The following is a 23711-nucleotide window of genomic DNA, read 5'->3' on the forward strand; positions in this document are numbered from 1 at the left end:
ACAGATGCCATGTTATCTGGGAAGAGTAGTTTAAAGATCGCTCTTCAGAGGGTTTGTTAATTTCCTCTTTGCTCCCCTGAAGGCTCTGTTGTCAGGGAGGCAAGCGAGCCTGCCTGCCACAACTGTGAATGCATGTTTACTGGTGTGTGTGTGTGGGGGGGGATGGGCTTTCTTCCTGTAGTGTAGCTTTCTTCCTTCACTGTATCTTGGCTGCGCTTTGCTGAGAGGTGTTATCAGCTGAGAACATCTGGGAAACAGCCTTAGGAAATTCAGCTTTGCATCTTTTTCAGGACCTTTACTGACTTCAGCTGACTTGTTTGAACTGGGGGAGGGGAGTGGGGGTTAACCTTTCAGGGAAGACTTTGCTTCAGCATTCCAGACAATTACTATGTATCAGTGCACTTCTAGGGTGTTTTATCTAAATAAAGACCTTTAATTCATACAACCGTGTTGGATGAAGTGGAGAGTCTGAGAGAATCCCCTAGCCAGGCCTGACATCTGTCAATTTCACCTCCCCTTTGGGGAGGAGAAGAGGAAATTAACAAACACTTTGCTGGCATTGTACAGAGGTGAAATTGACACAGCCTTTGGCTCTGTCTTTTTAAACTTTGCTTCCCAGCTAGCATTGCGTCTCCCTACACTTGAGAATTCGCATAGAAAATGTCTCATGGAGAGAGACTCTATGATTCCCCCCCACCCCCAAAAAGATATTATAAAAGGAATTTCAGAAAATAACATGGCATTTTAAAAGGCAGAAATCTGATATAAAGTTACAAAATACATCTCCTGGAGTTACAATAGTCTCCAGGTTATACAGAATGATTCCCTTGGAGAAAATGGCAGCATTGGAGGGTGGACTCTAGAATGTACCATAGATTCTAGGTGAATTTCCTCCCTAGACTCTCCCAAACTGCAGCAACTTCTCAGGCCAGAACTGGCAATCCTATCTTGAAAGAGAACATGTTTTCCAGCTCCCCACACTTCAGATGCCTTCTCCTGAGCTGGTTATGCAGGGTCCCTCCTCCTCTGAGGAATCCTCACTGTTGTTGAGCCCTGGCATGATATGGACTAAGACATTTTCAGTCAGAAAATTACAAAAAGTTTTACTGTGGAAATGACAAACTCAAAAGAAACGGTGTTGCTCTAATAGGAAAGTGAGATGTAGCACAAGTAGTCAAGAGCTATAATGCAAATCGGAAGAAACAAATCACCAGGAGTGGAATTACAGCTGATGTCCAGACGACAGAGAACAGTTCCCTTCAAGAACATGGCTGCTTTGGAGGGTGGACACTATGGCTAAAATCTTTCCAGTCCCCAAACTCTCAAATCACCGGGAATTTCCCAGCAGAGAGTGTGCAGCCTTAGTTGTGGTCTTGAAAATCAAGGAGGGACTGAGACCTGACCTGATGCAAACAACACAAAAGTTTTCCGTAAAATTGCTTTTAAAGAGCAGCTGAGAAGGGTCTCACTTAGGGTTGCCAGCTCCAGGTTGGGAAATTCCTGGAGATTTGGGGGTAGAGCCTGGGGAGTGTAGAGTTTGGGGAGGGACCTCAGTGGGGTATATTGTACTCTCCATACTTCAAATAAGCCATTTTCTCCAGGGGAACTGACATGTCATCAGTTGTAATTCTGGGAAATCTCAAGGCCCCGCCTGGAAGTTGGCAACTCTAGTCACACTATTTGGCTCTGCGTTCAGAGGACAGAAGCCTCAGTGAGCCACACATATTTGCATCCTAGACTGTCCTGCACGTAGCAGGCACCAGAGAGGGAGGAAGGGTGAACTTGGGCAATTTTTTAAAATCAAAATAGGGATATTTTTGGAAATTTTGATGGGCTGTTCTTAGCATGTTTTATCAGACCTTGGCCTTGTCATGATATCAGCTAATTTTGACTTCAACCATTTGCTTTACTGTTTGACCCTCTGACCCACGCCCCCACCCTCCAGTAGGTGTAACGGCTAATCCTGTTGGTTCTTTTTAAAATTAAATTTTATTTACAAAACACCACAGTAACAATGCCAAAGCTATATACACTGGGGGAAGGGACAAATAAATAAATAAAGTAAAAATCACTTACTTATCCAGGACACAATAGCATCTTATAAAAACACCCACTCTAGAATAAACCAATTTATACAAACTTTACTATGTCACATGACTTAAATCAACAATAACGCCTTGAATCAGATTTTCATTTGAAGTCAAAAACTTGATTATGGAGACCGTATTAAAATATACGGATCCCGTCCCCCATTTGTCCCCCTCCCCACCCTTGTATTCCTGCTGGTATCTTTGCCATAAGCATTTGCCCCCAAGGTTTCAAATCCCACAGGTCTAACGAGGGGGGGTCGTCCTCCTTCCATTTTGTTGCACTTGCCAGTTTTACACATGATAGCATAATTGCCACCAGGTCCCGTTTTTCCTTCAGTGATGGAGGATCTGTCCAGAAGTGCAATAATACAGCTTTAGGGGTAAAGGCTACCTCGTATCCAGATATTAATTTAATTTTATTTAGGCAACTACCTTTCCCAGAATGCAGTAATGTGTTTGCAAGACCACCAGCAACGTAGAAAGGATCTGATATCCCCACAATTTGTCCAGCAGAGAGGGCTATTCCTTTTATTAATAAGACTTTTTTGGTGTGAAATACCATCTAGTAATCAATTGGTATTTTATATTAATAATATTAGTACTACACATATAAGATGACCACACCAAGTGCCAACTCTCCTCACTATCTAGTCCTGGGCAGTTCATTTGCCATTTCCTTTGAAACAGTAACACTTTTTCCTCAGAAATATCCAGCAATATTTTGTAAATTTAAGAAATAAGGCCCTTATATTGAGTATGCTCCTCTTTAAGCAGTCTTTCAAGATCTGTAAGGCCTCTCTTTAAAGATTGAACTATCAGAGAGTCATTAAAAGACTCTTAATCTGTAAATATTGAAACCAGTGAACCCTATTGCCCAATTTACGTTGAAGTTTAACTTTATCTAGCGGTGATCGGTTATCTGCTAGGTCACCAATCAGTGATAATCCAGACTTGGCCCATTGTAGAAATATAGTATGGGCTTTTGCTGGGGAGAACCAATCTTGAGTGAGGAATGTGGACATAATGGAGATCTTGGGGGCTAGCTTCCCCCTAGATCTATCCCAAGTCTTAAGAGTTGATTCTAGGAACTTATTGCTTTTAATAGCTGGGAGCCGTTGGTGCGCTTTCACTCAAATAACCTCTTGAAGTGAGAAAGGAGTGGCATAATCCTGTTCTATGCCATGCCAGTCTACCTTTGCTCCTTGCATCAGCACTAAAGCTACGTCTGTTTAAGGCCACCGTGTCCTGATACAAGCCAAAGTCCAGGACTTGTAAGCCCCCTCTATCAGATGGTCTTCAGAGAATTTCAGATTTGATTCTCAACCTCTTGGGGCCCTGTATAAAACGAATCAGCTTTGTTTGTTGTTTTTTCCTTTCCTCCTCCTGAGTTAACTGTTGGGATGGCTTTGAATAAGTACAGAAATTTAGGGAAAATAAACCAGATGTTGTTTATCTACCCATGTTAGGTTCAGTTTCCTCCAGGAGAGCCTTTTATCATCTGATACCTTCCATAATGACTAATAATTGCGCTGAGCTAATTGTGCTAACTCCAGAGACACAAATATTCCCAAATATTCCCAGCTTTTCATAATCCAATTAAAATTGAAGCTACCTCTGAGAAGAGGAACAAAGTGTCTAAATGAATAATCCTGCTGATGAAAAAACTCATTCCTACTGTTTCTACACTCCTTCCTTCCCCTTTACACTGAGAGTGGAATTACCCATTGCAGATTACCTGGGGACGCTCAAGTGTAGAATTTTACGTGTATTCCTTAATTCTTGTGCACGCTGTTCTTGCTTGGCACATGTGAATGCTGCTTTCATGGGAGCTCCCTTTGTGTGATCACATCTGCAAGTGAGTCTGTAGGGCAAAGCACCAATTCAGCTCTGCTTTCACTGTGAGAACAAGTACTTTCGGCTCCTTTGACTTGCCGATTTGCATTTTTTTAAGGTGTGAGAAAGTGTCAAGATTTGCATTTCAATTAATGGATGTGAAGGTGGGGAAAACTGGGATATTTTTAGCAGTTGAGGAGGAACTGATATCAAATACATGAATGTATTTACGCGGAGCAAATTGAAGTGTGACTACGAGCAAGTGCATGGGAAGTTGGAGGTTCACTTGAGTGTTCCTAGGTTGTTAGTAATGTGTATTTCCACCCTTAGACATATATTTTAAAGGCTCGTAGTGTAATTCACAAACCAAGACTTGATGCACCCCCACCCCTACCCCAGTCAACCTACCCCATAAAAATTCCCTGGTATTACTTATTTCTTTTTATTTCATATTTCTTTCTGACAAAGTAGACTGGGAATTGTAGTTTCATGGGGGTGCTGAGAATAGCAATCTCTACTAGTCCCCCACCCCAAAGTCCCTGGAAAGAAAGAATTACTATTAATGCAATGCCCATTGCTATGTCCACTAAAACAAGGGGTCCTATTGAATCTGACTAGTAGCTGACAGACAGCCTGCTCTGTAGATCTGATGTCGAATTGTAGCATCTCTCTGAAGCCTTTTCCCCAGCCTGGCTGACTCCTCTAAGGTAAGATCCCTTGCCCTTGAGCTCTGCTTTTGTTAAAAATAGACACACATACACCCTGGCCTGGTTTAGATAAGAACAGGTGGACATGGGGATAAGGACACATGCATCCCTCCCGCAGAATGAGCTTCATCTGAAGTGTGCAATGGGTTGCCGCTCGAGGCTGAAATTCTGCAGCAGCTGCTCAGGCAAAGCCGCCTGATTTTGGTTGCTCTTAATAGATGCATCAGTGGGTGTAGGATTGAGGCCTCCAGGAGGATCCAGAGCTGAGCAGGGCCCTTCTGTCTGTTCACAGAGTGGAAAATGCCCTTTGGCTTAAGGTAACTAAAATTAGGGATGGCTCATCCGGAGAGGAATATGATGCAGCCAGACTATGCAAAGCCTTTTGTGAGGCATCCATAGAGTGGCACACGCACCATTGTGCATTGCAGTATATGCCTGTGAACTGAATTCCTGGAGCATGTGTTGAGAATAGACCTTCAAGTAGGGCCCGGAGATCTCCCAGAATGACAACTGATTTCCAGACTGCAGGGATCAGTTTTCTTGGAAGATACGGCAATTTCAGAGTGCTAACAAAGAGTCTCTCTACACAAGATATCTGACACATGAAGAACACGTGTCGAGAGATGCAGTGGTAGCCAGGAAGGGTAGTTTAAAAAGACAGAGCCAGTAGCAGGGCAAAGGCTTTGCTATACACTGGAGATGTGTGAAGGAGCTGTGAAATGCCAGAAGGGAAACTTCAGTCCATTATAACCTCTCCAGGTCCAAGCGTGGCTCTGGAAGGCAGCTCCAGCCCATTTCCATTTCTCGCTGCCCTCTGGTTGTCCTCCCACGCAGTTTTAGACTGGAGCGGTGAGGCTAACAGAGTCTTCAGGGAGGTGAAGATGAAATTAAGAAACCCTCTGAGGAGCGATCTCCACCGGTTCTATCTTTTTAAACTATGCTTCCTATCTAACATTGTGTCTCCCTACACTTGGCGAACATGCACCGAGAAGGCTTGTGTAGAGAGACTCTCAGGATCTCTTTTAAACGATACATATCTGCATGGGCTAGCACTGGTTTTAATGTGTTCCCCGCAGCCGCACTCCAGCTGAGGGGAACTCTTGTTTTTTAAAAAAGGAGAGCTCAAAAGAGCTCAGCACAGCACGCAGGGGGAGGAAAGGCTCCTGCCCTCCCCCTCATGCCATTTAGTCTCATGAAGACTGGGCGAGGGGAGTTCTTTCACTGGTTTTGTAGCTCCGCGTGGAGAATCAATGCACAGATTCTGCAAGTGGAGCAACAATGTCGGCAAAATACTCTCCCCTGTGTACTGTTTTCACACTGGCAAAATGGCATGGGGGGGAAGGCAGGAGCACTCCCTCCCCTTGGGGTGTCATGAGTTTGTTTGAGCTCTCTCTTTTTTAAAAGATGTTCCCTTTAGCTGATGTGTGGCTGCAGGGAGCACGTTAAAACCAACGCATGCTTATGCAGAAACATATTGTTTAGAGAGACCCTCTATGGTATACCATTCAGTCTAGGAGAAGGGGAAGTCCTAGAATACAGTCACATCCCTGCTAAGTTGCTTCCACTCCCCAGACTCCACCCACCCCAGGCACATCTCCCAAATCTCCAGGAATTTCCCAAACTGAAGTTGGCAACCCTATTTTTAGGAACAGCTGGTACCTGAGCAAGAAGCTCCATCATGGTCACTTTGGGACTGAAATAGCCTTGGTGAATGACTTGCGCCAGGAGATGGACAGAGGGGGAGCGCAGTTCTCCTGGAACTGTCAGCAGCGTTTGAAACTGCTGATCATGGTATCCTCTTGGACCGTCTTTCCAAACTAGGAAGCACCATTTTGTGGTGGTTCCAGGCCTACCTGGAGGTCAGGTGGTGTTGGGAGACTTCTGCTCAGCCCCTTGGCTCCATCTTATATCCTATGCTCTTTTACTTTGACATGAAACCTCTGGGTGACTTCCTACGAAGATTTGGGCTGGGCTGTTACATATGTGGATGACGCTTGGCTCTATCTCATGCTTCAGGCCATGGATTTTTGGGGTTTTTTTTTGTTAAATTTCATTTTTACCCTGCTTTTCTCCCCAACGGGAACCCAAAGTGACTTAAACCACTCTCCCCTCCTCCATTTCATCCCCACCCAACAACCCTGTGAGGTAGGTTAGGCTGAGAGTGTGTGACTGGCCCTAGGTCACCCAGAAGGTTCCATGGCAGAGCAGGGAATCGAACCTGGTTCACCCAGATACGAGACTGCCATTCTAACCATTACACAACACTACCCTAGAACAGTGTTCAGAAATTTCGATAGGTGTAGAATGATCCAGTCAGGATGTTGCCTGGAGGGGGCTGTAGGAGCGTATCACTGCAGTCTTTCTTGACCCATCCACACTGACTCCTGGTTTCTTTCTGGGTACAATTAAGGGTACTAGTATTGACCTTTAAAGCCCTATACAACTTGGGACCAGCATGCCTTAAGGACTGCCGTCTCCCAAATTAACCTACCCATCTGCTCTGGTCATCTTTGGAGGCCCTGCCACAGGTGCCCCTGCCATCTGAGCCTAGATGGGATGGGGGGGGGGGCAACACAAGCCTTTTTGATCGTGGCACCAGAACTCGGGAACTCTCACCAGGGAGACTCATCTGCCCCCTTCTGTCGCAATCTTTTGCCAATGAGTGGAGATTTTTCTGTTTCATTTGGCATTTCTTCTGTGATCCCTCCTTCCTGCCCACTGTTTTAAATATTTAAAATGTTCTTGTATGTTTTCATTGTTTCGTTGGTTTAATGATGTTTATCATGTGTTTGTTTGTTTATGTTTGTCTGCTTTCCCCGCAAGTAGGCTCAGAGTGGATAACATCATGTAATAAAACCACAATAAAATCACATTAAAAGACATAAAAATTCACTAGATGTAAAACTCAGACGGCAGCTCATATTGCTTAACCCAACCAAAGTATCCCACAGGGTGCGAACTGGTAGCCAATATTAAGTTTGCCAGTAGAAACCAGGGTGAGGGATCATTAGTTTTAATCAGGGCTTTTTTCTGGGAAAAGAGGTGGTGGAACTCAGTGGGTTGCCCTCAGAGAAAATGGTCACATGGCTGGTGGCCCCGCCCCCTGATCTCCAGACAGAGGGGAGCTGAGATTGCCCTCCGCGCAGCTTGGCCAGTGGCGCAGAGGCCAATCTCAACTCCCCTCTATCTGGAGATCAGGGGGCGGGGCCACCAGCCATGTGACCATTTTCAAGGGGTTCCAGAACTCCATTCCACTGCGTTCCAGCTGAAAAAAAAGCCCTGGTTTTAATGGTTTTTAAGATGTGCTTTTATCATGTACATTTTCATTTTTCAGTTGCCTTGGTGGCCCTTACGAAGGCAGAAAGTGGGATATATATTTTGTTAAATAAATATAGCTTCTTTAATGACTTTGGAATAAATTATATAATGCATTTAATATGTTGACTGGACCCGGAGCAAAATACAGGCTAACAGGGCCTTTGTTTGCCCTGTCTCAAGTCAGACAATCGGAACATGGCCTATGTTGGCCCAAAGGTCTTCCTGCCATTTAGCTAGAGATTCGTGTCAAATCCAGTTGTTGGGTTTTTAACGCTCAGCGAAAGGGAAACTCAATGCTAACTATTGTATGGCTTGCCACTGATGACCCTGGGGCATATATAATCCAAACGATAAATTAGCAGCAGTTGCACGGCCTGCCATCATGCTGGAAGCTGCCAAGGGGCAGGGGCAGAACTATTCAAAATGATGCTGAATTGTTGCTAAATGATGATCCTGGCAGTCAAATGAAGGGTACAATCAGACACCAAACGGGTCTTGTGAACAAGGCAAGTTCCAACGGTTTCCCCCATAGTTTCCAACATCCCGGACCCAAATGCTTAATACGCAAACAAATAATAATTTTTCCTTCCCTCGTTTGACCAGTTTATATGATGGGGCAGGGGGAAATCAGGTCTGGGGTCTGGATAACACCAGCCCACTCATTGCTTTCTTGCACAGGTTGTTTCACTGGCAGTTGGCCAATCCAAGCACCTGAAGGGGCAGTTAGCTTCCTCCACCTGAGGGTTACCATGCATTACAAGGGAGAAGAGTCATGATGATGTTATGACCTGCCTCCTTGCCTAGGCACCTCCCTCTTCTCCCTCTCTCTGGCTCCATGTTCTCCTCTGTCTTGTTTTCCCCTTTCTGCCTCTCCCTCCAACCAACCTCCTTCCATTTTCCCTTCCTCCATTTTTATAGCAGTAGAAAAGGGCAAGAGTCCAGTAGCACCTATAAGACTAACAAAATTTGTGGCAGGGGATGAGCTTTCGTGAGCCACAGCTCACTTCTTAGATACTCACCAAAGCTCATACCCTGCCACAAATTTTGTTAGTATTATAGGTGCTACTGGACTCTTGGTATCTGAAGAAGTGAGCTGTGCCTCACGAAAGCTCATACCCTGCCACAAATTTTGTTAGTTGTATAGGTGCTACTGGATTCTTGCTCTTTTCTACTGCTACAGACAGACTATCATGGCTACCCATCTTGATCTATCTCTATTTTGATAGCCCCAGTTCCACATCAGGGCTTTGGGCTAAGCTCCACTCTCCACTCCTCTGTCCCCTGCTGCTTAGCCAACCCTTGCTTTCTACAGCCTTAACCTTCCTGAGCCCACAGAGCCATTGCTCCCTACCCCCCCCCCACACCCAGCTTGCACGATGCCTCCACGTCTTCTGAGCCTCTCTGTGGCAGCCTGCCAAAGCGGCCCTGTTGCGGAGACTATCCCGGATGCACCCTTCATGCTCTGTCTTGGACACAACTGGCAGCAGCAGCACCCCCACCCCCCAAAGGGAATGCCAGTCACTTCCTGTGCCAAAGATGACTGGGGGGAGGTTGAGTGAATCCTTCTGATGCATTGGCACTCTTCCCCAAGTGGTTGTTGGGCATCTTGGCATGAGAAGCAGCCACAACTCCTGTTCAGGGCCAGGCTAAGGATTTTGGGAGCTCTGCCCCCTGCTGTGGTGAGGCAGGAAGATGGTGCCAGGCCTCCTTGTGGGGCTGTTTGGTGCCCCTCCATTTCTAGTGCCCTAGGCAAGTGCCTAGGGCTGCCTAACGGGCAGGCTTTCCCTTTTCTTGCTTTGGGTTTCCCCCTAACGATCCGACGTACGGGGCTGGCTGCGATTTTGGTCTGCTTCTGACAGTCTGAGTGTGTTTTGTTTGCTAGCGCTGGCTCCCATTCATCACTGGATTATTAAACACTTTCTTGGCTCAGAAAGAAATGCTTTCTAATCCAAGCCTGAATGATGAGGCCTTTAAGCAGGAAACAAAGTGCAGGAATCTGACTACAGCCCAGGCCTCAGGTTTTCAAGTCAAAGAGCGGAATGTTTCTTTGGCTCAGTCCTTCAAAGGCTGCTCCGCTGGGGCAGAAGAGGGGTTTCAACTACATAACGTGGACAGGAGAGATGCTTTGTTTAGAAGAAGCAACTCAGCTGGAATCCTTGTTTTGCTTATTTTCCGTGATGTCTCCAACTGGGGGCTAAATGCTGTCGGTCCAGTGGTAAAGTACAGAGCCCGGACAGCCGCCAGAGCTTTGAGAAGGTGATATCTGTGAAACTTCCAGTGTGAGAAGCCCAGAATTGTGTGCAAAGCGACCTTCTCGTTTTGCATGCCCTCCCTGATCATCCCCCAACCACCACTGGCCTTGGTGAGGGGAAAGGGGTGATTCTGTCAAGCCCCCTCCTGCAGATCTTCTACCTGTCTGTTGGGCAGGAGCGGCCTGGAGCCCTCCCTCCCCACGTATCTGCTCTGCTCCCTCATGCCTGATGACGAAGCAAGCTCTGACAACCATTATACACGTCACTTCTTTTACGAGTTCTCCACAGAACCAACCTGTGCTCTGCGCAAACACATCACCTTGAGAACTGGATTCTTATATTTTAAAAAAGCAGCATGCAAACAGACTCAGAAAGCTGCCACCAGGGGAGGGAAAGTGTCTGCCTTTCTCCCAAGCTTTCCCCCCCCGCCCCCCCGTGCAAAAACAATGCGGAGGGGAGACATTTCCCCCGTTTCTGTAGCTCCACGCGGAGGTATTGCGTGCACGTGTGGCAGCAGAAATGGGAAAACTCTCCTTCCCCGCACGGGGGAAAAGCTTGAGAGAAAGACAGGAGCTTTCCCTCCCCCGGGGGCAGCTTTCGGCGTGCATTCGCATGCTGCTTTTTTAAAACAGAAGCCCATCCTCAGAGCTCATATGTGTCTGCACAGAGCATGGGTTGGTTCCACGGAGAACTCATAAAAGAAGTAGCGTGTACAGTGACTGTGATTCACAGACCTTCCAGCAGGGGTCTTTAGGGGGCCCTTAGAGCCAAGCTACAAGTGATGCCTGACACAGGTTGGACACGTGTCAGCTTACCTCAAGTTTTGATGGGAAATGTAGGCATCCTGGTCTTAGAACTTGGCTCTCCATTTAACTGAAGTTTACAGAACCCCCACCCCACACCCAGCGCAGGGGAAGGGGGGCGCCCGGCAAGAACCCGAAGCCTGCACTCCCCTCCCGACTACATATTCTCCCTCCCATAGACTGCAAACTTCAATTAAATGGAGAGCCAAGCTGCAAGACCAGGACGCCTACATTTCCCATCAAAACTTGAGGGAAGCTGACGAGCGTCCAACCTGTGTCAGGCGTCACTTGTAGCTTGGCCCTTAGACTCCTCTTTTGCTGCTGCAGACTCGTGCAGCTCCCCCGTTGGAATTCTGCTCTGCTCCCGTCCCATGTGTTTGTTCCCCCTTGCCCTTTGCTGAGCCTGAAATAACTTCATTCAGGCTTGGTAGCAAGCTGCCTGGCAGCCCTGAAGGGTGTGGTATAAACCTTCCAAAGAAGTCCATAAAATACATGCCCACGTAGACGCAGGACGGAGGCGCCACTCCGGAGCCCCCAGCTGGGCCTTGCCACTGCACTCACCTCCAGCACCATCTCATTCATCTGAAAACGCCTCTGCGAGACCTTGTCCGAACCCAGCGGCGCATGGAGGAAGATGCCCAGCATGTCGTATTTCTTCAGGGCCTGCTTGTAGTTCTTCTCACTCAGGTCGATCACTCGGTCTTTCCCATCATAGGTGGGGAACTCCAGTCCTTCCTCAGCTCTGCAGCAGGTAAGCAGGTAAACACCCGCCAGCCACCAACAGGCTTTCTTCACCATCAAGGCCATGATGGAGCTCGTTGCTTTTGTATCTGGAGGAAGGAGGGGAGCTTTCCAAGCCAAAGTTTTCCAAGATTCTGCTGTCTGGGGGCCAGTTTGATGCCCTCGGCTTTCCTACGGATCCATCAGGAGGGACAGAGAGGAGCGAGAAGCTGCCAGAACAAGCAAGCGATCCTTGTGGGAAGACAAAACAAGAAGACAGACAGGAGAAGCTGGGCAATTGAGCCCCAGATACCTTACATAGCTGTTCCAGGCTCCTGTGTCATGAAGAACTCCATTTTTAGGAAGCAGTTGTTTCGGGATATAAATAGACGGTGCAATGAATAAAAAGGACAGATATGACACTGTTGAGGGACTTCGCTGGCTCTCGGCATCCTCTGGAAGAGAGAAAGGGAGCAGCAGCAGCAGCGGGGGGAGGGGAGGAATGCAGAGAGGCAGAGAGTCACTCTACACGTTACTTCTTTTGCGAGTTCTGCACGGAGACAACCTGTGCTCTGCACAGACACACAGTATCTTGGGGATTGGCTCCTATAATACAACTCAGCATGCAAAAACAGTGTGGGGGAGATAGATGCAGAGGAGTTAGCCGTGTTAGTCTGTAGTAGCAAATTCAAAAAGAGTCCAGTAGCTCCTTTAAGACTAAACAACTTTATTGTAGCATAAGCTTTCGAGAACCACAGCTCTCTTCGTCAGATGCAACCGTTAGGTTGCATCTGACGAAGGGAGCTGTGGTTCTCGAAAGCTTATGCTACAATAAAGTTGCATCTGACAAAGAGAGCTGTGGTTCTCAAAAGCTTATGCTACAATAAAGTTGGTTAGTCTTAAAGGTGCTACTGGACTCTTTTTGAGTGTGGGGAGAGAGTTTTCCCCTTTCTGCTGCCTCATGTACTCACTTCCACGTGGAGCCACAGAAATGGGGAAATGTCTCTCTTGTCAGTTGGGCTCCCTTGCACAGTAAAAAGAAGCATCTTCGGAAAGGCATCAGCTACTCCCAGACTTCGGGGGGACCTTTCCCTCAAATACATGACTTTATGCATGGATCCAACTGCGTCCCGGGGTTACCAACTTCGACTGTGACTACATATATCCCTTGCACTATCAACATTCTCATCGCCCCACGAAGGAAAACCAAAATTCCCTGCTAGAAGCTGCCCCGCCAGGAATTTTTTGTTTCTTGCGTGACCATTTAGTTCTTACTGGCCCTAGAATAGATACTTATTTTTAAGACATATTCGTTCCGTGGCATTTCATAGCTTGAAAAATGCACTATAAATATATAAAGAGGGCTGTATCTTGCAGAGAGTCAGGGTGGGTACAATACTCTGCCTGGATCAGTGACTGGCTCCCCCCATCCCTAAGAAGTAGAAAAGGACACAAGTCCAGTAGCACCCAGGGCTTTTTTTCTGGGAAAAGAGGTGGTGGAACTCAGTGGGTTGCCCTCAGCGAATATGGTCACATGGCTGGTGGCCCCGCCCCCTGATCTCCAGACAGAGGGGAGTTGAGATTGCCCTCCGCGCCGCCAAGCGGAGGGCAATCTCAACTCCCCTCTGTCTAGAGATCAGGGGCGGGGGCCACCAGCCATGTGACCATTTTCAAGCGGTTCCGGAACTCCGTTCCACCGTGTTTTCCCCCCCCAAAAGCCCTGGTAGCACCTATAAGGCTAACAAAATTTGTGGCTTTCGTGAGTCGTACCTCAATCTGAAGAAGTGAGCTGTGACACATGAGAGCTCATACCCGACAACAATTTTTTTCACACAATGGGTACTGTTGCTAGCGTAATATAAAAGGAACATTAAGGGTATAATTTTAAACATGTAAAAACATGCATGAAAGAACATTCATGAGAATGAACACTCTTAACAAAAGAGATGAGAGACTCCCACCCACTTCATTTTTGTTGGCACTACCAGAAATTGCTCTCAAAATTATTTTGTATTTAATAACAAATTCTATTCACCTTGAGACGGCTGTTTTTTAGGAGTTGCTTTGAGGACCAATTTTTATATATATATATATATATATATATATATATATATATATATATATATATATATATATATATATATATATATATATATATAAATTATTAAGAGTTTTATATAAAGAAAATGAAAAATTGCAAAAAGACATCTACACAAAAAAATAGCCAAATGAAAAATAACAACTAACAAACAATATAACCAAACCAACAAACAAAGCAAACAGAAGAGGAGACAATATAAGTTAAAAGAAGGCTTCTGATTTTCTCCGCAACAAAGATATAATTTTTCAATTTTTTTCTTACTTTATACAGCTAGAATGTGAATTCATCTGCGCTTATCTGGACTCACGTTCTAGCTGTATCTGAAGAAGTGAGCTGTGGCCCACGAAAGCCCATACCCTACCACAAATTTTGTTAGTCCTATAGATGCTACTGGACTCTTGCCCTTTTCTACTGCTACAGACTGACTAACACGGCTACCCATCTTGATCCACACTTAAGAAGTATTTGAAAAATTGTATTTTTATCTGTGATATGATATGGCCAGGGCTTTTTTTCAGCTGGAACGCAGTGGAACGGAGTTCCGGAACCTCTTGAAAATGGTCACATGGCTGGTGGCCCCGCCCCCTGATCTCCAGACAGAGGGGAGTTGAGATGGCCCAGCGCGGAGGACAATCTCAACTCCCCTCTGTCTGGAGATCAGGGGGCGGGGCCACCAGCCATGTGACCATTTTCTCCTAGGGCAACCCACTGAGTTCCACCACCTCTTTTCCCAGAAAAAAAGTCCAGGATATGGCTGACTTGGCAGGGGATGTACAAAGGTATAATTCAGAATCCATCGATGACTAGAAGTGACAGCAGGCCATTGAATGTCTTTGTGTCGCAGCACTGGCAAAATGCAAAGCCCTTTTTATCTTGGTGCTCCCTTATCTCTCAGGAGAGAACTATTATCGGCCACTTTTTCCGTGAAGCAAAGATCCCTGAAGTTTGTCCCTGGGGATCTAAACCACAAGCAAAGAAGACAAGCAGCTGGTGTGAGGAGGGAGGGCTACGGCAGGCACTCACCCAGCACGCCTGTCAGCGGCCAGGAGGCGGGGCTTGATTTGCAGAAGGCATTTGCACTGTTCTCGTGGGGTGCTGCCAAGAATGGTGAGCTGCCCTCTGTTAATCTGCTTGAAATGTGGTCCGGGGGCAGCTGCAGGCTTTGCGTTACCGTTTGTCTTTCCACCCAATAAGTCTTAGCAGGAAGTCCCACCTCCCCAGCATGGGCGTTGTGGGGATATTTTGATAGGCACAATTATTGCAGACTTGTTGGAAGAGATGCAGGTATCTTTTTTTTTAAAGTCTGCAGCATGAATATAGTTGGCTTTAGGGTTGCCAGCTCCAAGTTGGGAAATTCCTGGAGATCTGGGAGGTGAAACTTGGAGAAACTTGGAGAAAGTGTGCTGTTCAGGGAGGAAAAGGACTTTGGGACGGCAAAATTCCATAGAGTCCACCCCCCAAAGTAGCCATTTTCTCCAGGTGAACTGACCTCTGTGGCCTGGAGACAAGCTGTAATTCCGGGAGATCTCCAGCCACTACCTGGAGGCTGGCAACCCTAGTTGGCTTTCAAAAGGGTGGAAGTACATGTCCCTGACCTGGTGGAACTTGCTGTCTGTGGAAACACTGGCACAGCAAGATTTACTTTCTTTTTGCTGAGCTTGTAAGATGGAGATGTTCCACCAGGTATACGATGGTTCAAGTGGGAGGACCCCCCCCCTTCTTCAACCAGCCTCCTGCCAGAAAGGGGGCATTGTCCCCCCAGTCTGTATAACATCTACCCGTTTGCCACCTGCCCCATGGGTTTTGGTTGTGGAGGGATGGTGCAATGTGGGTGTGTTATTATTATCATTACAATAATCACCCTGTGAGGTGGGTGGGGCTGAGAGAGCTCTGAGAGAGCTGTGACTAACCTGAAGTCACCCAGCTGGCTTCAAGCAAAGGAGTGAGGAATCAGACCTGGCTTTCCAGATTAGAGTTCTGCCGCTCTTAGCCACTACACAAACTGGCTCTCATTTGTGTGTCTGTGGCCGCAATCTTTGGATTTGTGTATCCAGAGATTGAGCCACATTGAAATTAGATACGTTGTTAATCTTAGCCTGGATGCCGTGCTTGTGGGCTTCCTGGAGGCATCTGCCCGGGCAGGAGGATGCTGAACTAGATAGGCCTTTAATCTGGTAGGTTTTTTTCTGTTATTTTTAGGTTTTTGTATTATCCTGAGCTAGTAACAAAGCCCTTTGTGGGGAAAATTACAACGGGCTCTAGAAAGGGGAGGGCGGGCATTGCCTCCTCCCCCGTGACGGGTCCTGGCCAGGCGAGGGCTGGGTGGGGGTTGCTGCCTGCTCCGCTCCTGATCCTGATCCTGATCCTGATCCTGGGCGAGTGAAGGGAGGTCGGTGCAAGGATCTGCCAAGTAACCCTCAAAAAGACTTCACTGCATGAGTTAAAGCACTTTATTGATCAGCTACCAGTGTCAGCATCTTACTTCATCTTTGCCAGGAATGATGCTTCTCTACAAGCACAAGACATATATAAGATTCAAAGTGTGGGTGAATCCCCAAATCCCCACCCCCTTAAGGTAACGGTCAGCTACGTTCAAGAGGAGGCATCTAGGCGGGAAAGAGCAGAGCTGATGTATGAGGAGCTTCAAGGGCGTGAGTGTCCGTGCAAGCGCCTCTTCCCAGGCTAAGGAAAGAGGAGTTTAGAAGCACATACAGATAACAACCCCAGATCCAACCTGGGACCCCAGCTCAAGATCCCAGGATAAATCTGAATTAATCTTGGTAAATCCAGGAATCACAGCTTCAGTCTCTTGGCTGGCTGGTTCCCCTGACATCTCCCATGTTCTTTGCAAGGGGGGGGAGGGAGGGGGAATGAGCTAGAAGTAGGAAGGGGAGTGAGGCAGGGAGGGGAGAGCAAGTGGCCAGTCTGTGTAGGAGCTCTCCTTGTCTGCATGGCTTCTGTGAATGAAGCTAAGTTGAGCTCAGTTGGGCTAAGTTGCAACAGGGTCCCTTGCTTCAGTTTGGTTTGGGTAGAATTCTCTGTTTTGACATGATTCTCTGGTTTGATGTTGGTCCCCTTGATTCACTTTGGTCCTGGGGAGATTCCGTCATTCCCTTGCTTCAGTTTGGTTGTGGTGGAATGGAGGATTCTCTGGTGTGATGGCATGCATTGGTCCTCTTGCTTCGCTTTGTCTCTGGGGGGATTCCCTTCCTTTGTTTCAGGTTGGTTCTGTTGGGCTTTCTCTGGATTAAGCTTGTGTTTGGGCGTGTGCCTCTGAGCAGCGGCAGCCTTGCCCCCGGGGTGTTTCTGCCTGAGATCCTCATTAGAAATTTCTCTCCAAAGGAAACAAAGGCCAGGGGCTGAGGGCATCTTGGTCAGGAGCCTATGGAATTGGACCCCGGGGTCCAATCTTCCTGAAACTGGGAGAGTCTTTAGAAGGCAGTCAGGTGACTTCAAATTTGAAAAATGACCCCCCAGGCCCCCCAATAGCATTGCTTTACCTTTGTCTCCTTTGCCCAGGTTCCTTCACTTCCTCCACTGCCTCTGCAATCAGACTGAAGCTATTACCTGCCCTTGGTAACACTTGAAATTTTAGATCTTTCTACCTCCTTGAACTTTTTAGACATGGCTTTCTTTGCTTCAATCATTGTTTATATCTAAAACACACGGGGCAACTGGTGCAGTCGTCATGGGGGATCAGGCTGTATGGACTCCACCCTCGGGCGTCGTGGCATCAGCGTTCCCACTTACGTGCGAGGCACTGCTCACCTTCTGCCGTCAGTCTCCCTTTCCACCGTTATAACAACTGAGGCTCTACAGACCAGCCTCCCCCACAGGGACAGACTTGGGAACATCTCTTCTGACAGTGCCGCCACCACACACCTGGCCACCAAGCTTTGCCACCCTGCCCTCATCTATAATTCCTTCAGATTTGGTGACAACTTCTTCCTTCATATTAATGGCATAGCAAATATATGACAGCAGCACTTCCTTGCCTTCTGGAGAATTTGCTCGTTTACAGAAAGCCGGTAGCCTCCAATGACCTTTTTACTGACAGCAATGGACCACCTATTAAGCATTTGCTTAATGCTTAATATTAGCAAGGATTAAGAATTGGGACAGTATATTTTCCAATAAAGTACCTAATAGCCATAGCAGGCTAGAACCACAAGGATCAGACGCTGCAATGAACTCCGATGCTTGCTCTGTCCCCAGAGCTACTTGGGCAACACTACTGAAGGACCGAATAACATTGGACGTACCACCCTGCTGTGTTTTTTGTGTGCATCGCTGTGAATGTTGCTGCTGAGGTTTTGTGCATGGATTGCTGCATTTTCCGTGCATTATGGTCAATATCGTTGTATATTGTTCACTGCATTATTTTCATTGTCCCTGTATAACGCTCTGCTTTCATGCACATGTGTAGCAATTAATTATTGCTTTATAAGTGTTTATAACCTTTGGTGCTCAGCCCATCTTCTCTTCTCCATTCAGATCTTTCTCCTCCCCTTTTTCTGTTCACACCATCCTGGGGTCATTCACTTGTTCATCCTCAAAAATGCCATCACATGTCAAAAACGCCCTTCTGCTCTTTATGCAGGAGAATAAATGGATACAAATGTGACATTAAAATGGCAATATACAGGAGACAGTGGCTGTTTTCACACTGCTTACCAGCCACGGAACATTGCGCCGAGCTCCCGGAATGACAGCGTCTTTCTGGTGCGATTTCTCACAAGATCGGTAGTTCTTGCACGAAATCGCACCAGGAAGACGCTGTTGTTCCGGGAGCTCGGCGCGATGTTCCGTGGCCGGTGAGAGACCATTTCAGTCTCCCATAACACACAAGTGCTGATGTAAAGTCAGCATTCATGTGCAAAAGGATTGAAGGTGAAGCTGCTAAATTAGAATTCATCCGCCTGTTTGATACCATCTCTTGAGATTCATCAGCTGTTGCGTCTGGCAAATCTATGAAATGGCCAATTAATGTTTTTTTGTGAATGGGCTCTGCATTTGTCATTGAATCCTAGGGTTGGAAGGGACCCCCAGCGTCATCTAGTCCAACCACCTGCACAATGCAGGAAATTCACAACTACCTTCCCATACACCTCCAGTGACGCTTGTTCCATGCCCAGAAGATGGCAAAACACCATCAGGATCCCTAGCCAAACTAGTCTGTGGAAAAATTGCTTCCTGACCCTCAAGTGGCAATTGGCATCACCCTGGGCATGTAAGAAGGGGCCACAAGAACGAAGCACTGATGTAACCCTTCCTGCCCGCCCTCTCCTGACAGGTTCACAGAATCAGCATCGTTGTATGTAATTAGATAACTATTTGAATTGCACATCGTTTTGTCTCACTCTGTATTTCCTGAATTTCACGGCTTTTTAACTCTGCTGTTCACATTTTTCTTCTTCTTGCTAACTTCATATATATCTTGTATGGACCCTCTATATTGTCTCTGAAGACCTGGGCTCTAGTCCGTGAAAGCTTTGGCTGGAAAGCTTTTTAGTCTTTTTGGTGTGATTAAAATGTCATATGACACTTGGTTATTTTTGGTGTGGCTGATACCCAGATTCCCCGCTGGAATGGAGAAGGGCAAATTCCGTCCTTTCACCAAGGGCTTCATAGCAACAGACTTGGTGCACTTATTTCCGCACACATTTCCTGCTTCACTTCCTAGGTACCTATTTGGCGATTTGCAGGGGTGTCAGGAAGTTGTAGTTGCTTCTTTTTGACGCTAGATGGGGATGTTGCACAAAATATCTACCAGCCGCTCCCAGGGAAGTCAGCAACAGCCGAGGCTTTGCAAGATGGGAAAGCGCCGCGGAAGATTTGACCAATGTGTAAGGGTGCCAACTCCAGGCTGGGAAATTCCTGGAGATCTTGTTCGTGGGGCTTGGGAAGGGCGGGTTTGGGGAGAGGAGAGACTTCAGGAGGCCATAGAATCTACCTTCCAAACAGCCATCTTCTTTCTCCTGGAGAACTGATCTCTGTCGTCTGGAGGTTGGTTGCAATTCTGGGAGATCTCCGGGCTCCTCCTGGAAGCTGGCAACCTTCCTTGTGTGTCAGCGTGGCGAACTGGTCAAAGCATCTTTCTGAACCATTGGTTGAGAAAGAGGCTTTGATAAAGGCATAAGAACGATGAACTATACTACTGTGTGTAACACTATCTGTCGCTGTCCATATTATCCTGCTACGTACTTTCTACACCATTTAACATTTCATGTTAATACTTAGGCTTTGTTTCAGCCCTGTTTCAGATTTCGGCTTGGTTTCAGATTTCTGCAATCATAATCCTATTGCCTTGTTTATTGGGGGGTAGTCGTGTTGGTCTGCTGTAGATGAACATGGTTCCAGCCCAGTAGCATCATTATTTTAGGGTTATGATATTCAGCTATGTTAATATGCAAATCAAAATGTAAAAGAAGCTCAAGCAGAACAGGTATCTAATAGCATGTTTTTCTAAATGTTAATCTTTATCTTGCCATGCAAGTATGTAATTATGTATTAACTCTTTCTATGTAGCTTTTTGTTACGTGGTGTATATGCTGGTATGTTACAGCCCATAGCTGCAACAACAATAAACTATTATATTACATATCAACCACATGTTTTTGTTTGATGACTAATAATTCATGCTCCTGTAAGTGGTCTAAGTGCTGGCAGCTATTTAAATTAACAAGGTTGTACAAGCTCTAGAACACTAAAGTGGTTTCTCTGTTCTTGGAAGGTTGGAAGGCTGAAGTATACAGAGTCAGATAGAACAGAGAACCAGACAGACATCGTGAATCATAACCCAGCCCCATGCCGCCACCACCCCCATCCACATTGAAAGGGAAACTCATTGGAATTCAATTTCCTCCAACTTTCAGATCCGAACCAACTTGGCCAGAGTTGGCCATTCTTCTGGGTCGACTCTGGCCTGCTGTCTGAAGGTGGTCTTTGCTTTCCATTTCTGCTTCCTGCCACCATCTTTCAAGTTCCAGTTTCTTGGGACAGAGAGAAACTGGGAAGAGGCAGCAGAGAACAACCCAGCCAAGGAGCATCAGAGAGGGGCCAGCCACCCAAGCAGAACTTAGCCTTCATTCTTGTTTGCATTGTAATAACATTTGATAACAATAACATTCGATTTATATACTACCCTTCAGGACAACTTAACACCCACTCAGTGTGGTTTACAAAGTATGTTATTATCGGGGGGGGGGGGGGTTCTGGGAAAAGAGGTGGTGGAACTCTCTGTTATGATATGTGCACGTGCAAAGCGTGCGTGCGCTCCCAGAAATGCGTGGTGATGTCACTCCCGGAAGTGACATCACTCTCGGAAGTGACACCACTTCCCGGAACCCAGCACAATGCATTACGACAAGATAAATGTTAGTAAGCTTGGAAAATTACACTGTTATGAGAAAGGGTTTTTTTCCCCTTTCTATAGTTCTTTCCTTTTTTCCTCTATAAAAAGTGAAATCTTCCATTCCCTTTCCCAAACATTTCATTTCTTTGGAATCATATTTTAAAATATGCAAGAAAGAAGGGGCCTCTAAAAACCCAAAACCCATCTCACAAATCTAAATTCTAACAGATTCCTTCTGACAGCATAGGAAAAAAATTCTAAAACTCTTTCTCAAAATTCCAGACTCTGAAATTCCTAATCTAGTGAACACTGAATTTTCAGATTTTCAGGGAGGGTTTTGCTTTACTGGCGCAATTCAAAATTAGATACTCAACTTTAGTTGCATTAGAGTTATACTTAGTTTAAAATGGCTTTTTTTGTTGTTGCCTGTCAACTCTACCTTACCAATGGCTAAGCTGTTGTGACATTGTGAAATGCTCATAAATATTCCAATGTCCCACACAAACAATACTAATAAAAACTTCCTTAACACTCATATGTCCACTGCAATTTCAGTGATGTTAATCAGCTGGGGGTGGGGAGAACCATTTGAGTTACAGATATTAAGACATAAGAACACCTATATGTTGATGAGTATATTGATGAAAGCCTTCTGTGACTTGGACACAGCTATCCATTCCTAGCATAAAACTGGAACAACCATAACTGATATTTTAACTAGCACAGAACCAATCTGCTTTCAAAATCTGTGGGAACCAGAACAATGTCAACTTCAGTCAACAAAAGAATGAAAGCAACACACACACACACACAGCCTCATCCACCCCCATGAAAAGAAAGCAGAATGAACTCAAAGCAGCACACATACACACACAGCCCCACCCACCCACTCCCCCAATGAAAATAAAACAGAATGAACTCAAAGCAGCACACATACACAGAAACCACTGAATGAAATGGAAAGCAGAATGAACTCAAAGCAGCTAAACCTCCTCTGCAAAGCTGACCCCTGCAGCTATGCTTGCAGTCACTCTCTCTCTCTCTCTCTCTCTCTCTCTCTCTCTCTCTCTCTCTCTCTCTCTCTCTCTCTCTCTCACGAATGCAAAAAAGCCAAATGAACTCAACGCAGCTAAAGCCTCCTCTGCAAAGCCGATCCCAAAGCAGAATGAACTCAAAGCAGCTAAATGTCCTCTGCAGAGCCTGCAGGGCCGAAGGAGGAAGGAATCACGTGGGCAGATTCTAGAGCTTCCGGAACAGCGTTCTGGAGCATTCCCCCTCAAAAAAAGCTCTGGTTATTATTATCCGCACAACAATCACTGCGAAGTGGGTGGGGCTGAGAGAGCTCCGAGGAGCCGTGGCTAACCCAAGGTCACCCAGCTGGCTTCAGCTGGAGGAGTGGGGAATCAAACCTGGCTCTCCAGATTAGAGTCCTGCCACTCTTAACCACTGCTGCTGATTGGTCTTTCTGTGCACAGTTTTTCAACCAATCACCTGGCTCGAGTTGGACTCTCATTTTTTATAATCAGGAGTCTTTGCCCATGTAGGAGAAAGGGCTTGTGCCAGCATACCCTGAGGTGGGGCAGCTGCCAGCAACCAGGGCTCCTAGCAGGGACAACAGGCACCAGCCTCTCGCCCACATGCCTGCTGTACCTGCTTATACTTCTTTCCATCTGCTTGTCACTCCACCACCCATCTTTTCTGCCACATACACCACCCAGCCTCATTGGAAAAGGGCATGTAAGTGGTAAGGAGTGGTGGTACTTTGGGCAGCAACAGCAGTGCCAGTCCCCAGCCACAAGATGCCAAATGCCATTGGCAAAAGGCCACGTGGGAGGGTTCATGAGGAGAAGAAGGACTCGGGTTGCCAGGTCCCCCCTTCTCCAAACCAGAAGGAGCAGTCGGGGGTGTTTATAGAGAGTTCACTTGTGCGGGTGCCCTGTGTCCCCGGTGATGACATTATTCCTGGAGCATCATTCCCAGAAGTGATGGGTTGTGCAGGGACTGCATTTTTAAAAATTAGCCCCAGTGTTGCTTTAAGGTCATGCCAGGAACAGTATCGTTGCCGGGGGACACTTGGGGACATGTGCGTGCTTTCACACATGCCTGCCAGCCTCTGTACCCCCTTTCTGGCTGCCTTTCTCCCCTGCCGGGGGAGCAGCGGCATCTGACAGGGACTGCAATCTGAGGATCCTCTGCATGGGGAGGACAAGCTAGAAGTGACGAATTGCACTTGAATGGCCAGTGAACAGACTCACGTGTATTCCTCCCTGTTCACTACGTGATCAAGTGGAGTGCAAGTGGAGCGCAAGTGAACAGGGAGGAATACACGTGAGTCTGTTCACTGGCCATTCAAGTGCAATTCGTCACTTCTAGCTTGGCCTTAGTCTATATGGCAGACTATATAGGAAGAAAAGGTCCTCCATGTTTGGATCTCAGATCATGGAAAGACTTTAAACCAGCACCTTGAATTTTGCACAAAAATTTAGACACTAGTGTAACTTCTGTTGATGTTATGAGCAAATACCAACTGACG

The 23711-nt window shown here is 46.6% G+C and overlaps 1 protein-coding gene across 1 annotated transcript in view; it reads right to left on the reverse strand.

Annotated features, from left to right (window-relative positions):
- Window positions 1-12006, reverse strand: part of CASQ2 (calsequestrin 2) — a 55189-nt gene extending 43183 nt beyond the window's left edge. The window contains exon 1 of the mRNA XM_055002131.1: window positions 11565-12006. Within this exon, the coding sequence (XP_054858106.1) occupies window positions 11565-11810 (246 nt within the window). The 5' untranslated portion in view covers window positions 11811-12006. The remainder of the gene's footprint in view (window positions 1-11564) is intronic.
- Window positions 12007-23711: the final 11705 nt, after the last annotated feature.

This window comes from Eublepharis macularius, chromosome 18, assembly GCF_028583425.1.
Source record: "Eublepharis macularius isolate TG4126 chromosome 18, MPM_Emac_v1.0, whole genome shotgun sequence".
NCBI lineage: Eukaryota > Metazoa > Chordata > Lepidosauria > Squamata > Eublepharidae > Eublepharis > Eublepharis macularius.